A 21,323-nucleotide genomic window follows, 5' to 3' on the forward strand; every position below is an offset into this window, starting at 1 on the left:
GTTCGTAAGCGGTAAGAGGTAGCATGTCGGCACAGGGGAACGGGGAAAAGCTAAAAAAATTAAGGCATATGTTGAAGAAAAAAAATTTTGAAAAAAGTTGAAAACAAGGGAGAAAAGGGCAAAAGTTTCTAGTGTCCAAATGGTAAGAGATAGAATATCGGTTGTATACATCAAAACCTTCTTCTGGAACGAACGCATAAGTTTGCTCAAAAAAATCGATTCTGTCCACATCGACCTAGATACAGGAGCCATTTTTAGTTTTTTCAAGGTCGCTACGTAAAAATTTTTTCAGGTCGAAAAAAAGACCATCGAAAAAGGATTCGAATAAGCCCAACATGCAACACTTAAAAAAAAAAAAAAAAAAAAAAAAAAAAAAGCGAAATAAGATACTCGTGTAATTTATTCAGGTATAACCACTACTACTACAACTACTAACCCTTCTAACACTACAATACTTACAAAAAATATTATATGTATATATGTACATTATTAATTTATTAATTAATGCTTATCCTATAATTACCCCTACGACGATTCCCTACCACTACCACCACTACTACAAAAACTACTACTACAACTACTATTATAAATTTAAATACACTTCATTTTTGAGTACAGGTCCCTAACATTTACACTGTTCTCCCCCAGTTTCTTAATTTCCTTTTCAACGTCACTGCACCCCCTTTGCTCCTCCACTAGCTGTCTTTGTAATCGTGCAATATCCTTCGTTAACTGTTTAATGGTTTTCACATGCTTTTTCCTCCTGGTTATGAGCTCCTTCTGCCGCACCACACTTTGTCTTTCGACCTCCCTTAATTGGGCCCTAAACCCGGCCAAAAGTGCACCAGCACTTTTGACACCCTCAAACTCATCTGCTGAGTCGTCATCGGTCACTGATGACCCAGCAGGGGAGGAGGATGTCGCAGCATGATGGGCAGCAGGGGAGGAGGATGTCACAGCACGAAGGACAGCACCAGAGGCAGCAGGGGAGGAGTATGTCGTAGCACGACGGGCAGCACCAGCAGCAGCAGGGGAGGATGATGTCGCAGCACGAGGGGCAGCACCACCAGCAGCAGCAGGGGAGGAGGGTATCGCAGCCGGAGAGCTGGACCTTTCCTGTTCTGGAGTCCTTTCCTGTTCTGGAGTAGCTTCAGCGGGCGCCTCCGTTACCTGTTGCTCCTCCGACTCCATCTCTTCGCATATACTTCTCAATAAGTCCATGCATTTTCCTGGTCGCTCAATATCGAAAATACCTGGACTAAGATGGAGGGGCAGCGGAGACAGTTGCCGTTCTTCTTGGCTGGAGGTTGAGGCTGATGCTTCAGGCGAACGTAGTTTTCGGAGCTTTTTGAGGTCCTCCTCCGACAGATCATCTATCAACCTCAACGGTGGTGGTGATGGTTGTGGTGCTGGTGGTGGTGCTGGTGCTGCTGCAGCGAGCAAGGGGGGCTACAAAATAAATAAACATTCCTTAATTATTGTTTAAAAAAGAAAAAAACATTGCAATAATATTGAAAATATATATATGAAAAACAGATGAAAATAAAAAGACCTACCTGAATTACGATATCTTGCAAAATGTTAATTTTGGGCTTCTTTAAACTTAGTGAGTATTTCATCTTGATCGCTTTTAGTCACTGCTTTTAGTCACTGAACACACAAGAACTAATAATGACGCTTATGAGTCCCAATAGAAAATATATAGGAAAAATAATGCAGAATAAGGAAAAAATAAATTAGGTAGTAGGGTGAAATGCCAGATCAGCAATTTATTATGTCCATATATGGACATTTAGAAGATTGATATATTTCAAGGTCATGAAAAAACTATTTCCGTGAGAAATGCAATTCGGCACTTTTCGTGAAACATACAAATCAGCAATTTGTTGCATTTTCTTGAAGACGTGCTCTTCTCGGAAATTAAGTCTTCAAGGTTATGAAAAAACCTATTTCCGTGAGAAATGCAATTCAGCAATTCTGTAAACACGTGCTCTCCTCGGAAATTAAGAGTTCAAGGTCATCAAAAAACTATTTCCGTGAGAAATGCAATTCAGCAATTTTATGCGCTTCGAGGTTTGTCTCCATCGATGCTCTCGAAAGAAACACAAATCAGCATTTTTTTTTTTTGTTTTTTGTGTCTATAAGAAGGTGCGTTTCTATAAAAGTAGGTCCCAATGTCCTACTATTACAATCATTATCATGAATATGACAAAAATTGAAGCAAACCATACACGATCGTTTCTTAAACAAAAATCAATGACTTCCTTTGAACTGCGACTGCTCTTAGTATTTTCTATTATTAACCAATTGGAAAATTGGTAATTTTCTTCTTCGGTTTTTATCTTGTACGTCAAATGATTCTGCATTGTTATATTTTTCGCATAGAAAAGATGATGATAACTGGCTTCGATTAGATTGATCGGTGTCATTTTTTCCCAACATTCTTTTTCGTACGTCTGAATATACAGCAGACTTATATTTGAAGTGTTGTAGAGATACAAATTGTTTTCAACAAGCACACTTAATAGTATTATCACACTTTGCTAGGTAGAAACATCTTAGACTTATCTTCTTGTACACGTTGATACTCGTAGGGAAGAAGTTTTTAGAGGTGGTAAATGATGGTGGTAGGGTAATAGCGATAGAAATAACAAATTATTGTTTTCTTATTTATTTGTTAAATGTCGCGTGGTAGGCGTTTAAGGCTGTTCTGTCTAAAAACAGGGACCTATCTAACTTTGGGACATAGGTCCCTGAGAATTCGTTGTCCCAGTTTTCCACTTGCGGTGGTGTTGTCGGTGGTTCGTTGAACCACTTTGATGGTGGTAGGGGTGGTGTAGATGGTCTGGGAAGTGCAGTCTCCCAGAGTTTTCGCTCCCTTTCCCAGGCATCTCGGTGGCATTTGAAAATATGCTTCCTCAACCTATTCTCTAAAAGCCTGTGGCTGGCATCATAAGGGCAGATAACAAATTTCTCTATGCAGAAAAACAAATTTTTTTAGAACTTTAAATACTACAAAAAAAAAATATATATAAGCTTACCCATTTCTGTCGTTAATTAATTATTATGTTATGTACTTGCAGGATACTTATTAATCTCTTCTTGTGTGTGATCTTTAATTTATACACTATATTAATCCCCACCCCTACATTTTCCCCCCATTTTTATTACAGTATAGATTTTCTTGAGAACTCTAAAGTTGATGATTCAGTTGCTTTCCTCATGTTTCATTTTTCGCTGACTTGAATTTATTTTTTACGATCACGTTTTCAACTAAAAGTTGCATTTTTTTTTTTTTCGTGTATATAAGAAGGTGCGTTTCTATAAGGATGTGACTTGAGTTTACACATTAGACATGTTCTCATTAAAAAACAAAAGTTTTATTTCTCGACATCTTGATATAAATTCATTGAATAAAGAAAAACGCAGTATCATCCACGGAGTCGAATGTTTGTTACGTCAAAAATTTTCATCGTGCAGAACTTTCATGGCTGGTGGATGTGGCGCATTCCTCTTGGACCGGACGTCTTCTTATACAGACATTGATATTTACGTCGAAATTAATGAAAATATACAAGAGTGGATGAGAGATAATTGCGCCGGCAGTCGCATCTCAAGCTATCTCTATCAATCCAAATGGCCCTGCTGTTATTTGGATTTTGAATCATTTATATTTAATATAATTTTTATTGAATCTCGTCCTCAATTATCATTGGAAGCCAGAATCTTAAGTATCCTTAAATCGTTTGACTTAAACGTTTGTAAAGTGGCAATACACTTTCCAAGAAGAGGAAGTCCTGTTCTGGTAGAATGGAAATTAACAGACGTGAATTTTAACAAGGTAGAAAAAAAAGATCGCATCACCAAATATAAGGAAAGACTAAAGGAAAAGAAGTTACAATTCGAGCCAAACAGTTTGGCTATGTCAGCCTATACTGTGGTGGTGGATCATGATGACTCATATCGTGCTGCTGGACAAATACTTTGAAACATATGAAATAACTCATTATTATTGTATTGAATTGTAGCGTTGATGCTCTTAGATTAACATGTTGAAGGATATTAAATAAAACAATCAAAACTAGCTAATTGTTTTATTGAATTATACATTTGTTTGAGTATTCTGTTTGCTAAAATAACTGAAACAAATTAATACTAAATAAAGTAACACACAAAATACGATTACAAAAATAAGTGCTCCTATCGAAGTAAATATCCATAGGGGAAGTTCAGCCTCCCAGAGTTTTCTCTCCCTCTCCCAGACATCCCGATGACAGTTGAAAATATGTTTTCTCAGCCTCTTCTCTAACAGCCTGTGGCTGGCATTATAAGGACAAATGATAAATTTTTCTATACAGAAAAAAAAGTTTTTAGAACTTCACATACTACAACAAAAATATATAACCTTACCCATTTCTGCTGTTAAGTATTATCTTATGTACTTGCAAGATACTTATCAATTCGTTTGTGTGTGTGTGTGTGTGTGTGTGTGTGTGTGTGATCGTTAATTTATACACCATATTAATCCCCACCCTTGCTTTTTGAAGAGAGGCCCCGTTACAATCACTTTTATGTGGTTTGAGACGATATCTGGTATTCCTGCAGATACTACAGCCTACTGTCTTATTCTTCACGACCGAATGGTAAAATACATCCCTGCACAAGATGTCGTCAGAGTGTTGTAAATAATTTCATCTGTTATTGTATTATTATGTTTGAGGGTAAATAAAACTACATATAACCCATTTCTGTGTGTGTGTGTGTTTTATTCATGGTTACCAGAAATTACATGTAAAGTTTTCTTATAATCATCTAACTTAATCGAGGGCCATTTTGTTGAATCAGGTCCCTCAGTCCATCCTAATGATATTTCAGGATTGGCTTCTCCTTTGACAATGTTCTTTTTGATCCAGTTGAAAATTCTTCGATGCTCCTGATTTTGAGAAGGTTGAAATGCGAAAGAATCGTAATTTATTATTGCTAAAGACTCATAGAAAGTACTGAGCGCTTTATGGTTTGCCAAATACGCAGCCCGACACATAAATTCATCCACGCACTGGTCGATCCTTCGATAATTTTTCCGGATATTCTCAACAGGATAGAATATATCTCCAAGATTCTGCCAGCGATTATCACTCAATAATTTATAAATAAAACATTTATACGTTAGAGTATTGTCCAAATAGTTGGTGGTCATCAAAAACTCCAAAGCAGCATAATTTAAATTTTCAATTTGGTCTCTTTCGCATACATGTAGGAATGCATCAATGTAACCATCGACACATTGCTTTCTTTGTAGCAGAATACAAATGTCAAGTGTATAAAAATCACTTTCACTTTCGGCAATCCATTTAAACACTTCGTCCGGTACAATAAAATCTTTTTTATCGATGAGATGAAGGAATAAATTTAATTTCGTTCGATCACTCGCAGCGGCTTTAAGATATGTTTTGTACACACTTTCGGATGCACAAAATGCTTGTAAATCAACAAATTGTCTCAAGTCAGACATTGTTGTAATAATGAAATAGCCAACATCGAATAAATCATCTGTGAAATTTAATTGCTTATATATGACAATCCCCACTTTTTTTAACTTACGTGCGAAATATGATATCCCCAAGGTTTCGTATCCGTTGCAAATCTTGTGACAATCCTTTTATCATCATTGGGGCTGAGAACTACTTTTTCTTGTTTTACTGTGTAAACAGTATGATGTTTGGACTTGATGAGTCTTTGTGATTTTTCGTAACTTCGATTATTAAATAAACATTCTTTGTAATTTTCAAACGTTATTGTTTTAAGTGATGCTTTTGTACTACCTTTGGATTTTTTAACTAATTTTTTATTGAAATCGTCACTTGCAATTCTATATGCGTACATTTTAGATCTGAGACCCACAAATTCTAGCATAATCTTACCGTTATTTTCATCTTTCATTAAACCTGGCACTTTCTTATTTTTGAGTTCTATACCATAAATATTATATAAATCATAGTCAGAAGTATCAAATCGATGTGAATCTTTCTTAATATATTTGTATATATCGTCTACGTGAAATTCATAAATTAGGCTGTCAGTGTCGGTGTAAAGTAACTTAGCATTATTTTTAAATGTTTCCTTAATATAGTCATAATGAAATTCATAGAGAAAAGTTTTAGAAATATCTAAAATGCAAAAACCAACATAAATTGGTTTATTCAAAAATATTTCTAGTTTACTCATTTCGATTATTGCTGAATCATCATCAAATACAACAGAACTGTGAAAATTTGGTTTAGATATAAGAGAACGAACTCCCCATCTTCCCTCCCATTTACTAACCAATCGAATATCGCGATGTTTTCTTACATTTTCCATGCATTTACCATAAATAGCATTAATCATTAATTTAAAAAAATCTTTTTCAAAATCGTTCTTTGCTTGCTGCCTAAGTTTTGTATTTAAATCTATATATTCCTTTAACCACGCAGATTGTTTGAATTTCATAACACGATGTACACATTTTATTTTCATACCAAATTTTGTATACATTTTTAAATTCCGATAATGAATAATATAATTTTTCTTGGGATATAAAGTCAACAATAACTTCTTAAGTTTAGATCTTGAAATGGGCGGTATCATATGCTCTGGAGCTAATGGTAAATCACTATGTATTTCATGTAAATCTATTGGATAATCTAAATCGCATTCAATAATATAACCGATTGCTGAATTTTCTGGGGTATCTAAGATATCAGCTATATTGAAATTTTCTACAAACTCAAATTCTCCATACGGTAAATATTGAGACATTGCCGCTCCGTAAAGGTTGTTAACATCAAAATACATTAAATAGGTACTATCTTTCGAAGGATCATATTCTTCTTTTGACATGTATTTGTTATTGGCTTTACCGTATCTATTGGAACACTGCGAAACTCCACCTCTAATACCTCTTTCTACAAAAAGAACTTTATCTATATCCGTTAAAAGTTCTAGTTTAATTTCTGTTGTTTTTAACATAGCATCAAATGTTAGGCCCGGAGCAGTATAATAATGCAACGGATCAAGTTGATAAGTATTTAAACAAGTAGTTCGAAAAGCTTCAAATACATCGGCTAGAAGAAGCACATCAGTTTTTAAATATAAATCAGAATATTCTCCTAATGTATGAATATTAAAAGTATTCCATACATTGGTAGCATGGGAATAATCTTCATATTTAATATTTTCATCGTATAAGCGACTATAGAAATCCTCCTTATCGGGCAATTTTGTTTCAAGTAGTTTCTCCCAGGAGTTTATATAATCGTAAGGAAACACTCCCTTTCTGTTTAACAAATCAAATTCTTTCATATTATTACAATTTGCCAACGTAATAATTTTCTGAGAATTATCTAAATTGGAGGAAAGTTTGTCTAAACTATGTGGCATAAATCTGAAAGAATCAATAAACCGTAAACTAACTTTCGTGTCTTCGACAAATTTAGTAAACGAGATATATCTTTCTTTGTTAATGGGAAGTAACTTAATATCACCTTTTATTGAATTTGAAAGTTCTTTAATAAAAAAATGGGCATCATATCCACTCATATTATGAAAGACCACAGGTATAACACAAATATCTTTATAATTTAAATTACAACTTTGATGGGCAGCGCCTCTATACATTCCAGTTAAATGACTATGATCGCGTACTTTTATGTTATTTTCCGAAAATCCTTTTTTACATATATGACATATTTGGGAGGATTCAAACTGCTCACGTTCTTCCGTAGTTAATGTTTCCATGGAAATAACGTTCTGAAATTTATCGTTGCAAAAATGAGCCATTCGATGTAACTCCTGAACGAACCATTGAATGCAATTTTTACCTCGATACAAACGAAATTTAGAAAATGAATTATCATATGAGCAGTGAAAATAGTAAGCAATGCTGTGCGCAATATGTTTTTGATAAGTTTCGGTCTTATTCGTGGTGGACATATGCGGTTTGGTACAATCAAGAAGAATACTCTCGAGATCTGCATAAATAGTAAAAGGTACTTTTTCTTGATGTCTATAATTTTGAAAATACAAGTAATTTTCGTTTTCTGTTGGCAGTCTTATGGAATATTTATTAATACTCTGGCATGAAGTTTTATGTTTTTGGAGCAATTCCTCGGTGGTGAAATAGTTTAAGCATCTTTCGCATATATGAAATTTACATTTATGGAGGGAAAGTTGCGTAGCTAAAAGAGCTGACAAATTTTTTATCCATACGAAATGATAGAGCAATTGTTGATCTTCAAAGTTATCATTACTGTTATTAGTATTTTGTATTTGTCTTTCAGCGGGTAGCATAAGCAAATTAATTGTTTTATAAGAATTTGAAAATCTAGTGCTTAAACGACAAGGTAAAATTTTTTTCTTCTCGATGCAGTATAAATTAATGGCAAGATTGTTGAGTTCCTCAAATTTTTGAATGTCTTTAATTGTGATTGGGAAGTCTAAATTATCATATTTCAACACATTTTTGAAATGAGGATACGATGATTTTCGGTCTGAATGTTTATCGGTAGGGAATAAAGCCGAAACTATGGCCCAAAGAAAACAATATTCATCATTATTTTGTACATTAATTATTGCATGTTTTTTTTTTATAAAATCTGGCGTGGATACAAAAGTTGAATAGCCGAATTTAATTGGGTCGTATTTATTTATGTTAATTTTCAATCCCAAAATTTCATACAACGCCCAACCGGAATCCTTTTCTGCAAATTCCTCCAATTTTTTCATGATTTTATCAATGACGTTTTCTTCGTACCATTCCTTTAAATTTGTGTATTGATCAATGTGTTGATTTTTTGTTGAAAATGTTTTAATGTCTGTTTCACCAGAGTGCGGTTGAATAAAATTTGCCGAAAAAATTACATTTACCTTAAGCATTGAGTTTTTCCGTTCTTTTTTAATTCTAAACATAAAGCATTTAAAAGATTGTCGAAAAAACTGAACAGGATCTTTAATGTGGTGGTTACTTATAAATCCTGTACGAATTCGTTGTTGAAAACAGGATTCGACATCCTGCCATGTTACATTAGCCACCTGTTTAATATAGCCTTCACCAGTTTTTATAGATAATTGTTTTTTCTTATTTAAAAGCTTTAGGCGATAAAATTTCAAATATGCCAAACTTGTTTCTAAGGAATTCGCGTTTTCCAATATATTTTCTCGATGGATTTTACATTTGAGTGCTTTTCTAATTATTCTAATACTGGTATTGATATAAACTAAAAAATGTTTAGTTTCTTCGATTGTTTTGATTTTACTTATGTATTCATGAATTAGCTTAAGAGAGTTTTTACATATAGCCGTCACTGATTCTTGTGATTTCATTTTTTTGTCGTGAAACTTGCTCACCACAGCAGAAAACAAAAACACTACTATTTCTCGTTGACTAGTTTCTTGTTTATATGTGAATTAATTTGCAAGTTAAAACTTGCAACTTTTAGTTGAAAACGTGATCGTAAAAAATAAATTCAAGTCAGCGAAAAATGAAACATGAGGAAAGCAACTGAATCATCAACTTTAGAGTTCTCAAGAAAATCTATACTGTAATAAAAATGGGGGGAAAATGTAGGGGTGGGGATTAATATAGTGTATAAATTAAAGATCACACACAAGAAGAGATTAATAAGTATCCTGCAAGTACATAACATAATAATTAATTAACGACAGAAATGGGTAAGCTTATATATATTTTTTTTTTGTAGTATTTAAAGTTCTAAAAAAATTTGTTTTTCTGCATAGAGAAATTTGTTATCTGCCCTTATGATGCCAGCCACAGGCTTTTAGAGAATAGGTTGAGGAAGCATATTTTCAAATGCCACCGAGATGCCTGGGAAAGGGAGCGAAAACTCTGGGAGACTGCACTTCCCAGACCATCTACACCACCCCTACCACCATCAAAGTGGTTCAACGAACCACCGACAACACCACCGCAAGTGGAAAACTGGGACAACGAATTCTCAGGGACCTATGTCCCAAAGTTAGATAGGTCCCTGTTTTTAGACAGAACAGCCTTAAACGCCTACCATGCGACATTTAACAAATAAATAAGAAAACAATAATTTGTTATTTCTATCGCTATTACCCTACCACCATCATTTACCACCTCTAAAAACTTCTTCCCTACGAGTATCAACGTGTACAAGAAGATAAGTCTAAGATGTTTCTACCTAGCAAAGTGTGATAATACTATTAAGTGTGCTTGTTGAAAACAATTTGTATCTCTACAACACTTCAAATATAAGTCTGCTGTATATTCAGACGTACGAAAAAGAATGTTGGGAAAAAATGACACCGATCAATCTAATCGAAGCCAGTTATCATCATCTTTTCTATGCGAAAAATATAACAATGCAGAATCATTTGACGTACAAGATAAAAACCGAAGAAGAAAATTACCAATTTTCCAATTGGTTAATAATAGAAAATACTAAGAGCAGTCGCAGTTCAAAGGAAGTCATTGATTTTTGTTTAAGAAACGATCGTGTATGGTTTGCTTCAATTTTTGTCATATTCATGATAATGATTGTAATAGTAGGACATTGGGACCTACTTTTATAGAAACGCACCTTCTTATAGACACAAAAAACAAAAAAAAAAAATGCTGATTTGTGTTTCTTTCGAGAGCATCGATGGAGACAAACCTCGAAGCGCATAAAATTGCTGAATTGCATTTCTCACGGAAATAGTTTTTTGATGACCTTGAACTCTTAATTTCCGAGGAGAGCACGTGTTTACAGAATTGCTGAATTGCATTTCTCACGGAAATAGGTTTTTTCATAACCTTGAAGACTTAATTTCCGAGAAGAGCACGTCTTCAAGAAAATGCAACAAATTGCTGATTTGTATGTTTCACGAAAAGTGCCGAATTGCATTTCTCACGGAAATAGTTTTTTCATGACCTTGAAATATATCAATCTTCTAAATGTCCATATATGGACATAATAAATTGCTGATCTGGCATTTCACCCTACTACCTAATTTATTTTTTCCTTATTCTGCATTATTTTTCCTATATATTTTCTATTGGGACTCATAAGCGTCATTATTAGTTCTTGTGTGTTCAGTGACTAAAAGCAGTGACTAAAAGCGATCAAGATGAAATACTCACTAAGTTTAAAGAAGCCCAAAATTAACATTTTGCAAGATATCGTAATTCAGGTAGGTCTTTTTATTTTCATCTGTTTTTCATATATATATTTTCAATATTATTGCAATGTTTTTTTCTTTTTTAAACAATAATTAAGGAATGTTTATTTATTTTGTAGCCCCCCTTGCTCGCTGCAGCAGCACCAGCACCACCACCAGCACCACAACCATCACCACCACCGTTGAGGTTGATAGATGATCTGTCGGAGGAGGACCTCAAAAAGCTCCGAAAACTACGTTCGCCTGAAGCATCAGCCTCAACCTCCAGCCAAGAAGAACGGCAACTGTCTCCGCTGCCCCTCCATCTTAGTCCAGGTATTTTCGATATTGAGCGACCAGGAAAATGCATGGACTTATTGAGAAGTATATGCGAAGAGATGGAGTCGGAGGAGCAACAGGTAACGGAGGCGCCCGCTGAAGCTACTCCAGAACAGGAAAGGACTCCAGAACAGGAAAGGTCCAGCTCTCCGGCTGCGATACCCTCCTCCCCTGCTGCTGCTGGTGGTGCTGCCCCTCGTGCTGCGACATCATCCTCCCCTGCTGCTGCTGGTGCTGCCCGTCGTGCTACGACATACTCCTCCCCTGCTGCCTCTGGTGCTGTCCTTCGTGCTGTGACATCCTCCTCCCCTGCTGCCCATCATGCTGCGACATCCTCCTCCCCTGCTGGGTCATCAGTGACCGATGACGACTCAGCAGATGAGTTTGAGGGTGTCAAAAGTGCTGGTGCACTTTTGGCCGGGTTTAGGGCCCAATTAAGGGAGGTCGAAAGACAAAGTGTGGTGCGGCAGAAGGAGCTCATAACCAGGAGGAAAAAGCATGTGAAAACCATTAAACAGTTAACGAAGGATATTGCACGATTACAAAGACAGCTAGTGGAGGAGCAAAGGGGGTGCAGTGACGTTGAAAAGGAAATTAAGAAACTGGGGGAGAACAGTGTAAATGTTAGGGACCTGTACTCAAAAATGAAGTGTATTTAAATTTATAATAGTAGTTGTAGTAGTAGTTTTTGTAGTAGTGGTGGTAGTGGTAGGGAATCGTCGTAGGGGTAATTATAGGATAAGCATTAATTAATAAATTAATAATGTACATATATACATATAATATTTTTTGTAAGTATTGTAGTGTTAGAAGGGTTAGTAGTTGTAGTAGTAGTGGTTATACCTGAATAAATTACACGAGTATCTTATTTCGCTTTTTTTTTTTTTTTTTTTTTTTTTTTTAAGTGTTGCATGTTGGGCTTATTCGAATCCTTTTTCGATGGTCTTTTTTTCGACCTGAAAAAATTTTTACGTAGCGACCTTGAAAAAACTAAAAATGGCTCCTGTATCTAGGTCGATGTGGACAGAATCGATTTTTTTGAGCAAACTTATGCGTTCGTTCCAGAAGAAGGTTTTGATGTATACAACCGATATTCTATCTCTTACCATTTGGACACTAGAAACTTTTGCCCTTTTCTCCCTTGTTTTCAACTTTTTTCAAAATTTTTTTTCTTCAACATATGCCTTAATTTTTTTAGCTTTTCCCCGTTCCCCTGTGCCGACATGCTACCTCTTACCGCTTACGAACTATGACGTTTTTTCGTTATTACTACTAAACGCTAGCGAAAAATATTTATTTTGCTAAGTGGACCTATAGACTGTTCACTCAGAAATATTTTGATGCAAAAATATTTTTTTTAAGTTTTGCCGTTTCGACGCTACAAACTTTTGCCCTTTTCACCGCCATGTTGCAAGTTAGCTGAAAAACGTCGAAGGGGATGTATACGACACGTATTTTTGGATCTTTTTTGTCCTATACACGAACCTTCTATCTCTTACCGTTTTCGAGTAACAAAGTTTTTTTCTATTTGAACGGTAAACACACCTATGACTCATATTTATTTTTGGTTACGGTAAGCTAGTAGTTCATGAGGATGCATTTTTTTATGGAAAAACAAACTTTTCAAAATTTCGATAAATTTTTTTGGAGATTTTTTATTTTCAATTTTTCTTTATATCCTTTGGGTTTTTTTAACTTTTTTTTTCATCAAAACTTCTAATTTGCTTCCCTACTGCTCAAGGAAATCTTTTTTTCTAATTCTGACAACCTTTTTTGACGAACATTTTTTGATCCCAAACTCAAATTTTCACATATTTAATTACATGGACCTATTGACTATTCATCCGAAAATATTTTGACACAAAAAACAAATTTTTAACTAATTCCGTTTGGTCACCACAAACTTTTGCCCTTTTCTCCGAAATGCTAAACTCAAACTAAAAACCGTCGACACAGGTGCATGTGTTTCGTATTTTAGGAACTTTTTTGTCCTTTGCACGAACCTCATATCTCTTACCGTCTTCGAGTAAAACATTTTTTTTTTATATTTAAACAATTATTGAACCTCTAACCCACATTTATTTTTACACAAATGTGTCATTAGTTTATAGGGATGCATTTTTATTTTTTTAACAAACTTTCTGCCCTTTGGCACCCTCAAGCGATAATTCTTTTTTTTTAATATTTCCGAATACGTCCCTGTCTATTGAAGATAAGAGCGTCCAGTTCCGTAAGAATTTGCTGAAACAGCATCGCGTTATTTAATTCTGTGTTGTAATAATGACGGGCGGCGTGTTTCGGTTTATGAATTTTACCGTGAAAGATTTGGGAAAAAGGTGGTTTTGTTGCACTAAATAGTGGCTTCTGTGATGTGTGCGTGTATATGAATGTTTTCGAGGGACAACGGATAATTTAATTGCCTGTTTTCAATGTCGTAAGCAAACATTTTTTAATTTTAAACAACACACATTTGATATTTTATTCTAATAATAACGGACGTGTTTTGCATAATTATTTTTACGTTGAACTGATTGTAACGTACGAGATTTCGAGTGCAAAGAAACTTAAATCGGCGGAAAGTTGCTGATGAACATTTATTTATTAAGAAAATAACAGGAATTTTATCGGAACAAACACGGCTTTTATTCGTTGCGGTTATTCGCAATTAAATAATTTTATATGAGACTGGGGAAAATAATACACCAAACGAAATAAACAATATTTATTATAATTTCAATTACAACTTAAGATTACACAAACAAGTTCGTACTTTATACATTTTAAGCAACTAATAAGTTTTAAATTTAAATCTAATTTAGGACGCAGTGGTTTAACCGCAATGTGCACAGTTATTTAACTGATTTTCTTTGCTGAATAATTTTCAATTCTGAATCCAATTTTTCGATTGTTTCTCTAAATTTTCGTTTCTTCTCCATCATTTTTTCGATTAAGGGCTTTATTTGCAATTCGAAACGTTCCACATTCATTTGAAATCTTTTAACATCGTATAACCAAGTATTAATTCGGCTTTCTTTATCATTTATTAAGAAAATAACCGGAACTTTGTCGAAACAAACACGTCTGTTATTCATGACGGTTTGCAATCAAATATTTTTTACATGAGACTGGGGAAAATAATACACCGAACGAATTAAATAATATTTATTATAATTTCTATTACAGCTTAAGATTGTTCAATTTAGTTCTTATTTCATACATTTTAATTGCTTCTTTTAAATAACTAATTCGTTTTAAGTGTAATTCTAATCTACGATGAAGCAGTCTAACTGCACTTGATTTGTTTTCCACATGAACCAATGCCTTCTTCATTCTTCGATAAATTCGATATTGATGGTTCGACCGATCGGACCTCTATTTACCAAGTACAATTTCAAGCCGTTCACGATCTTCTGGTTCAGATCGCTGATCACTGAGTCGGTGAATTTTTCGGTAAATCTCTGTGGAAGTATCGTTCTAGACTCTTCAAGTTCCACAAATATCTTGTCACCGTACTTTGTAGACAGTTTACTAAAATTTTTTGTTAAAAATTTTTTATTTTCTTCTAAAGTTTTCGCACTCACAAAAGCTTGCAAGTGAGACTCTTTATTCAAGGTAGAAATGAAAGATGACATTTCAACTTTACAAAGTGTTAAATAATTGAATTCAAAAAACTAATTAATTCCTACAGACGAATCCATCGACTTTTATACAAGTATAAAACGGAAGTGGGGATGCGAGATTGCGTCCGAGATCCCTCCCCGACCTAAACGAAAAGAGGGGATAGATCTCGAGACGAACGAGGGCAATAAACGACCAAGGTCGTGCAACGACTAGGTCAATGATCGCCCGATGAAAAGTAATGGGGGAGCTGGACCAGCTGGCAAGGACAGCCACGTGCAACGACAAGGTCGACAACAAATGAAAGGTCAATGACCGCTCGATGAAAAGTAATGGGGGAGCTGGACCAGTTTGACCTCATTTGACCTGGTCTAGAACCCCCACTATATAACTACTCTGATTGGCTTAAAAGTACAAGAAAACACTTCAAAAGTGACGTTTCTGAAGAATTTTAACAGTTTTCTTGTATCTACGAACGCCAGAATGCATAAAATTGACCTAAACGTCTCCTTTTCCTATTCTGAGTCGATTCTGCATGCTTTAAGTGTGTTTGGTGGCTCAGAACCATCAAAAAACGTTGAAATATAGTTCAAATTAAATAAAAATCGACAAAAATACAGTTTCTAGCTAAAATTTGATGGTTTCGTTGCACTTTCCGAGCCCGTAGGGTATCTGATTGGCTTAAAAGTACAAGAAAACACTTCAAAAGTGACGTTTCTGAAGAATTTTAACAGTTTTCTTGTATCTACGAACGCCAGAATGCATAAAATTGACCTAAACGTCTCCTTTTCCTATTCTGAGTCGATTCTGCATGCTTTAAGTGTGTTTGGTGGCTCAGAACCATCAAAAAACGTTGAAATATAGTTAAAATTCAATAAAAATCGACAAAAATACAGTTTCTAGCTAAAATTTGATGGTTTCGTTGCACTTTCCGAGCCCGTAGGGTATCTGATTGGCTTAAAAGTACAAGAAAACACTTCAAAAGTGACGTTTCTGAAGAATTTTAACAGTTTTCTTGTATCTACGAACGCCAGAATGCATAAAATTGACCTAAACGTCTCCTTTTCCTATTCTGAGTCGATTCTGCATGCTTTAAGTGTGTTTGGTGGCTCAGAACCATCAAAAAACGTTGAAATATAGTTCAAATTAATAAAAAATCGACAAAAATACAGTTTCTAGCTAAAATTTGATGGTTTCGTTGCACTTTCCGAGCCCGTAGGGTATCTGATTGGCTTAAAAGTACAAGAAAACACTTCAAAAGTGACGTTTCTGAAGAATTTTAACAGTTTTCTTGTATCTACGAACGCCAGAATGCATAAAATTGACCTAAACGTCTCCTTTTCCTATTCTGAGTCGATTCTGCATGCTTTAAGTGTGTTTGGTGGCTCAGAACCATCAAAAAACGTTGAAATATAGTTCAAATTCAATAAAAATCGACAAAAATACAGTTTCTAGCTAAAATTTGATGGTTTCGTTGCACTTTCCGAGCCCGTAGGGTATCTGATTGGCTTAAAAGTACAAGAAAACACTTCAAAAGTGACGTTTCTGAAGAATTTTAACAGTTTTCTTGTATCTACGAACGCCAGAATGCATAAAATTGACCTAAACGTCTCCTTTTCCTATTCTGAGTCGATTCTGCATGCTTTAAGTGTGTTTGGTGGCTCAGAACCATCAAAAAACGTTGAAATATAGTTCAAATTAAATAAAAATCGACAAAAATACAGTTTCTAGCTAAAATTTGATGGTTTCGTTGCACTTTCCGAGCCCGTAGGGTATCTGATTGGCTTAAAAGTACAAGAAAACACTTCAAAAGTGACGTTTCTGAAGAATTTTAACAGTTTTCTTGTATCTACGAACGCCAGAATGCATAAAATTGACCTAAACGTCTCCTTTTCCTATTCTGAGTCGATTCTGCATGCTTTAAGTGTGTTTGGTGGCTCAGAACCATCAAAAAACGTTGAAATATAGTTCAAATTCAATAAAAATCGACAAAAATACAGTTTCTAGCTAAAATTTGATGGTTTCGTTGCACTTTCCGAGCCCGTAGGGTATCTGATTGGCTTAAAAGTACAAGAAAACACTTCAAAAGTGACGTTTCTGAAGAATTTTAACAGTTTTCTTGTATCTACGAACGCCAGAATGCATAAAATTGACCTAAACGTCTCCTTTTCCTATTCTGAGTCGATTCTGCATGCTTTAAGTGTGTTTGGTGGCTCAGAACCATCAAAAAACGTTGAAATATAGTTCAAATTCAATAAAAATCGACAAAAATACAGTTTCTAGCTAAAATTTGATGGTTTCGTTGCACTTTCCGAGCCCGTTGGGTATCTGATTGGCTTAAAAGTACAAGAAAACACTTCAAAAGTGACGTTTCTGAAGAATTTTAACAGTTTTCTTGTATCTACGAACGCCAGAATGCATAAAATTGACCTAAACGTCTCCTTTTCCTATTCTGAGTCGATTCTGCATGCTTTAAGTGTGTTTGGTGGCTCAGAACCATCAAAAAACGTTGAAATATAGTTCAAATTCAATACAAATCGACAAAAATACAGTTTATAGCTAAAATTTGATGGTTTCGTTGCACTTTCCGAGCCCGTAGGGTATCTGATTGGCTTAAAAGTACAAGAAAACACTTCAAAAGTGACGTTTCTGAAGAATTTTAACAGTTTTCTTTTATCTACGAACGCCAGAATGCATAAAATTGACCTAAACGTCTCCTTTTCCTATTCTGAGTCGATTCTGCATGCTTTAAGTGTGTTTGGTGGCTCAGAACCATCAAAAAACGTTGAAATATAGTTCAAATTCAATAAAAATCGACAAAAATACAGTTTCTAGCTAAAATTTGATGGTTTCGTTGCACTTTCCGAGCCCGTTGGGTATCTGATTGGCTTAAAAGTACAAGAAAACACTTCAAAAGTGACGTTTCTGAAGAATTTTAACAGTTTTCTTGTATCTACGAACGCCAGAATGCATAAAATTGAACTAAACGTCTCCTTTTCCTATTCTGAGTCGATTCTGCATGCTTTAAGTGTGTTTGGTGGCTCAGAACCATCAAAAAACTTTGAAATATAGTTCAAATTCAATAAAAATCGACAAAAATACGGTTTCTAGCTAAAATTTGATGGTTTCGTTGCACTTTCCGAGCCCGTAGGGTATCTGATTGGCTTAAAAGTACAAGAAAACACTTCAAAAGTGACGTTTCTGAAGAATTTTAACAGTTTTCTTGTATCTACGAACGCCAGAATGCATAAAATTGACCTAAACGTCTCCTTTTCCTATTCTGAGTCGATTCTGCATGCTTTAAGTGTGTTTGGTGGCTCAGAACCATCAAAAAACGTTGAAATATAGTTCAAATTCAATAAAAATCGACAAAAATACAGTTTCTAGCTAAAATTTGATGGTTTCGTTGCACTTTCCGAGCCCGTAGGGTATCTGATTGGCTTAAAAGTACAAGAAAACACTTCAAAAGTGACGTTTCTGAAGAATTTTAACAGTTTTCTTGTATCTACGAACGCCAGAATGCATAAAATTGACCTAAACGTCTCCTTTTCCTATTCTGAGTCGATTCTGCATGCTTTAAGTGAGTTTGGTGGCTCAGAACCATCAAAAAACGTTGAAATATAGTTCAAATTCAATAAAAATCGACAAAAATACAGTTTCTAGCTAAAATTTGATGGTTTCGTTGCACCTTCCGAGCCCGTAGGGTATCTGATTGGCTTAAAAGTACAAGAAAACACTTCAAAAGTGACGTTTCTGAAGAATTTTAACAGTTTTCTTGTATCTACGAACGCCAGAATGCATAAAATTGACCTAAACGTCTCCTATTCCTATTCTGAGTCGATTCTGCATGCTTTAAGTGTGTTTGGTGGCTCAGAACCATCAAAAAACGTTGAAATATAGTTCAAATTCAATAAAAATCGACAAAAATACAGTTTCTAGCTAAAATTTGATGGTTTCGTTGCACTTTCCGAGCCCGTAGGGTATCTGATTGGCTTAAAAGTACAAGAAAACACTTCAAAAGTGACGTTTCTGAAGAATTTTAACAGTTTTCTTGTATCTACGAACGCCAGAATGCATAAAATTGACCTAAACGTCTCCTTTTCCTATTCTGAGTCGATTCTGCATGCTTTAAGTGTGTTTGGTGGCTCAGGACCATCAAAAAACGTTGAAATATAGTTCAAATTCAATAAAAATCGACAAAAATACAGTTTCTAGCTAAAATTTGATGGTTTCGTTGCACTTTCCGAGCCCGTAGGGTATCTGATTGGCTTAAAAGTACAAGAAAACACTTCAAAAGTGACGTTTCTGAAGAATTTTAACAGTTTTCTTGTATCTACGAACGCCAGAATGCATAAAATTGACCTAAACGTCTCCTTTTCCTATTCTGAGTCGATTCTGCATGCTTTAAGTGTGTTTGGTGGCTCAGAACCATCAAAAAACGTTGAAATATAGTTCAAATTCAATAAAAATCGACAAAAATACAGTTTCTAGCTAAAATTTGATGGTTTCGTTGCACTTTCCGAGCCCGTAGGGTATCTGATTGGCTTAAAAGTACAAGAAAACACTTCAAAAGTGACGTTTCTGAAGAATTTTAACAGTTTTCTTGTATCTACGAACGCCAGAATGCATAAAATTGACCTAAACGTCTCCTTTTCCTATTCTGAGTCGATTCTGCATGCTTTAAGTGTGTTTGGTGGCTCAGAACCATCAAAAAACGTTGAAATATAGTTCAAATTCAATAAAAATCGACAAAAATACAGTTTCTAGCTAAAATTTGATGGTTTCGTTGCACTTTCCGAGCCCGTAGGGTATCTGATTGGCTTAAAAGTACAAGAAAACACTTCAAAAGTGACGTTTCTGAAGAATTTTAACAGTTTTCTTGTATCTACGAACTCCAGAATGCATAAAATTGACCTAAACGTCTCCTTTTCCTATTCTGAGTCGATTCTGCATGCTTTAAGTGAGTTTGGTGGCTCAGAACCATCAAAAAACGTTGAAATATAGTTCAAATTCAATAAAAATCGACAAAAATACAGTTTCTAGCTAAAATTTGATGGTTTCGTTGCACCTTCCGAGCCCGTAGGGTATCTGATTGGCTTAAAAGTACAAGAAAACACTTCAAAAGTGACGTTTCTGAAGAATTTTAACAGTTTTCTTGTATCTACGAACGCCAGAATGCATAAAATTGACCTAAACGTCTCCTATTCCTATTCTGAGTCGATTCTGCATGCTTTAAGTGTGTTTGGTGGCTCAGAACCATCAAAAAACGTTGAAATATAGTTCAAATTCAATAAAAATCGACAAAAATACAGTTTCTAGCTAAAATTTGATGGTTTCGTTGCACTTTCCGAGCCCGTAGGGTATCTGATTGGCTTAAAAGTACAAGAAAACACTTCAAAAGTGACGTTTCTGAAGAATTTTAACAGTTTTCTTGTATCTACGAACGCCAGAATGCATAAAATTGACCTAAACGTCTCCTTTTCCTATTCTGAGTCGATTCTGCATGCTTTAAGTGTGTTTGGTGGCTCAGGACCATCAAAAAACGTTGAAATATAGTTCAAATTCAATAAAAATCGACAAAAATACAGTTTCTAGCTAAAATTTGATGGTTTCGTTGCACTTTCCGAGCCCGTAGGGTATCTGATTGGCTTAAAAGTACAAGAAAACACTTCAAAAGTGACGTTTCTGAAGAATTTTAACAGTTTTCTTGTATCTACGAACGCCAGAATGCATAAAATTGACCTAAACGTCTCCTTTTCCTATTCTGAGTCGATTCTGCATGCTTTAAGTGTGTTTGGTGGCTGAGAACCATCAAAAAACGTTGAAATATAGTTCAAATTCAATAAAAATCGACAAAAATACAGTTTCTAGCTAAAATTTGATTGTTTCGTTGCACTTTCCGAGCCCGTAGGGTATCCGATTGGCTTAAAAGTACAAGAAAACACTTCAAAAGTGACGTTTCTGAAGAATTTTAACAGTTTTCTTGTATCTACGAACGCCAGAATGCATAAAATTGACCTAAACGTCTCCTTTTCCTATTCTGAGTCGATTCTGCATGCTTTAAGTGTGTTTGGTGGCTGAGAACCATCAAAAAACGTTGAAATATAGTTCAAATTCAATAAAAATCGACAAAAATACAGTTTCTAGCTAAAATTTGATGGTTTCGTTGCACTTTCCGAGCCCGTAGGGTATCTGATTGGCTTAAA

At 35.0% G+C, this 21,323-nt stretch overlaps 2 protein-coding genes across 2 annotated transcripts; one reads left to right on the forward strand and one right to left on the reverse strand.

Moving 5' to 3' along the window:
• Nucleotides 1–591: 591 nt before the first annotated feature.
• Nucleotides 592–1,619, reverse strand: LOC135121977 (protein CIST1-like). Its single transcript, XM_064046237.1, has 2 exons — nucleotides 1,557–1,619; nucleotides 592–1,449 (listed from the first exon to the last, which is right to left on the reverse strand). The coding sequence occupies exons 1-2, from the start codon at nucleotides 1,617–1,619 to the stop codon at nucleotides 592–594; spliced, it is 921 nt and encodes a 306-aa protein (XP_063902307.1).
• A 9,511-nt stretch (nucleotides 1,620–11,130) lies between these two features.
• On the forward strand, nucleotides 11,131–12,158 carry LOC135121976 (protein CIST1-like). Its single transcript, XM_064046236.1, has 2 exons — nucleotides 11,131–11,193; nucleotides 11,301–12,158. The coding sequence occupies exons 1-2, from the start codon at nucleotides 11,131–11,133 to the stop codon at nucleotides 12,156–12,158; spliced, it is 921 nt and encodes a 306-aa protein (XP_063902306.1).
• Nucleotides 12,159–21,323: the final 9,165 nt, after the last annotated feature.

The sequence above is a fragment of the Zophobas morio genome, unplaced genomic scaffold (genome assembly GCF_036711695.1).
Source record: "Zophobas morio isolate AGI-343-1 ecotype UQ-CSIRO unplaced genomic scaffold, CSIRO_AGI_Zmor_V1 ptg000819l, whole genome shotgun sequence".
In the NCBI taxonomy this organism is placed as follows: domain Eukaryota; kingdom Metazoa; phylum Arthropoda; class Insecta; order Coleoptera; family Tenebrionidae; genus Zophobas; species Zophobas morio.

Bases quoted from the DNA above. Each gene is read 5' to 3' on its own strand.
- LOC135121977 (XM_064046237.1), bottom strand. From the start codon at position 1,619: ATGAAATACTCACTAAGTTTAAAGAAGCCCAAAATTAACATTTTGCAA. The intron at 1,450-1,556 runs GTAGGTCTTTTT...TTTATTTTGTAG, and splicing joins TGCAAGATATCGTAATTCAG to CCCCCCTTGCTCGCTGCAGC.
- LOC135121976 (XM_064046236.1), top strand. From the start codon at position 11,131: ATGAAATACTCACTAAGTTTAAAGAAGCCCAAAATTAACATTTTGCAA. The intron at 11,194-11,300 runs GTAGGTCTTTTT...TTTATTTTGTAG, and splicing joins TGCAAGATATCGTAATTCAG to CCCCCCTTGCTCGCTGCAGC.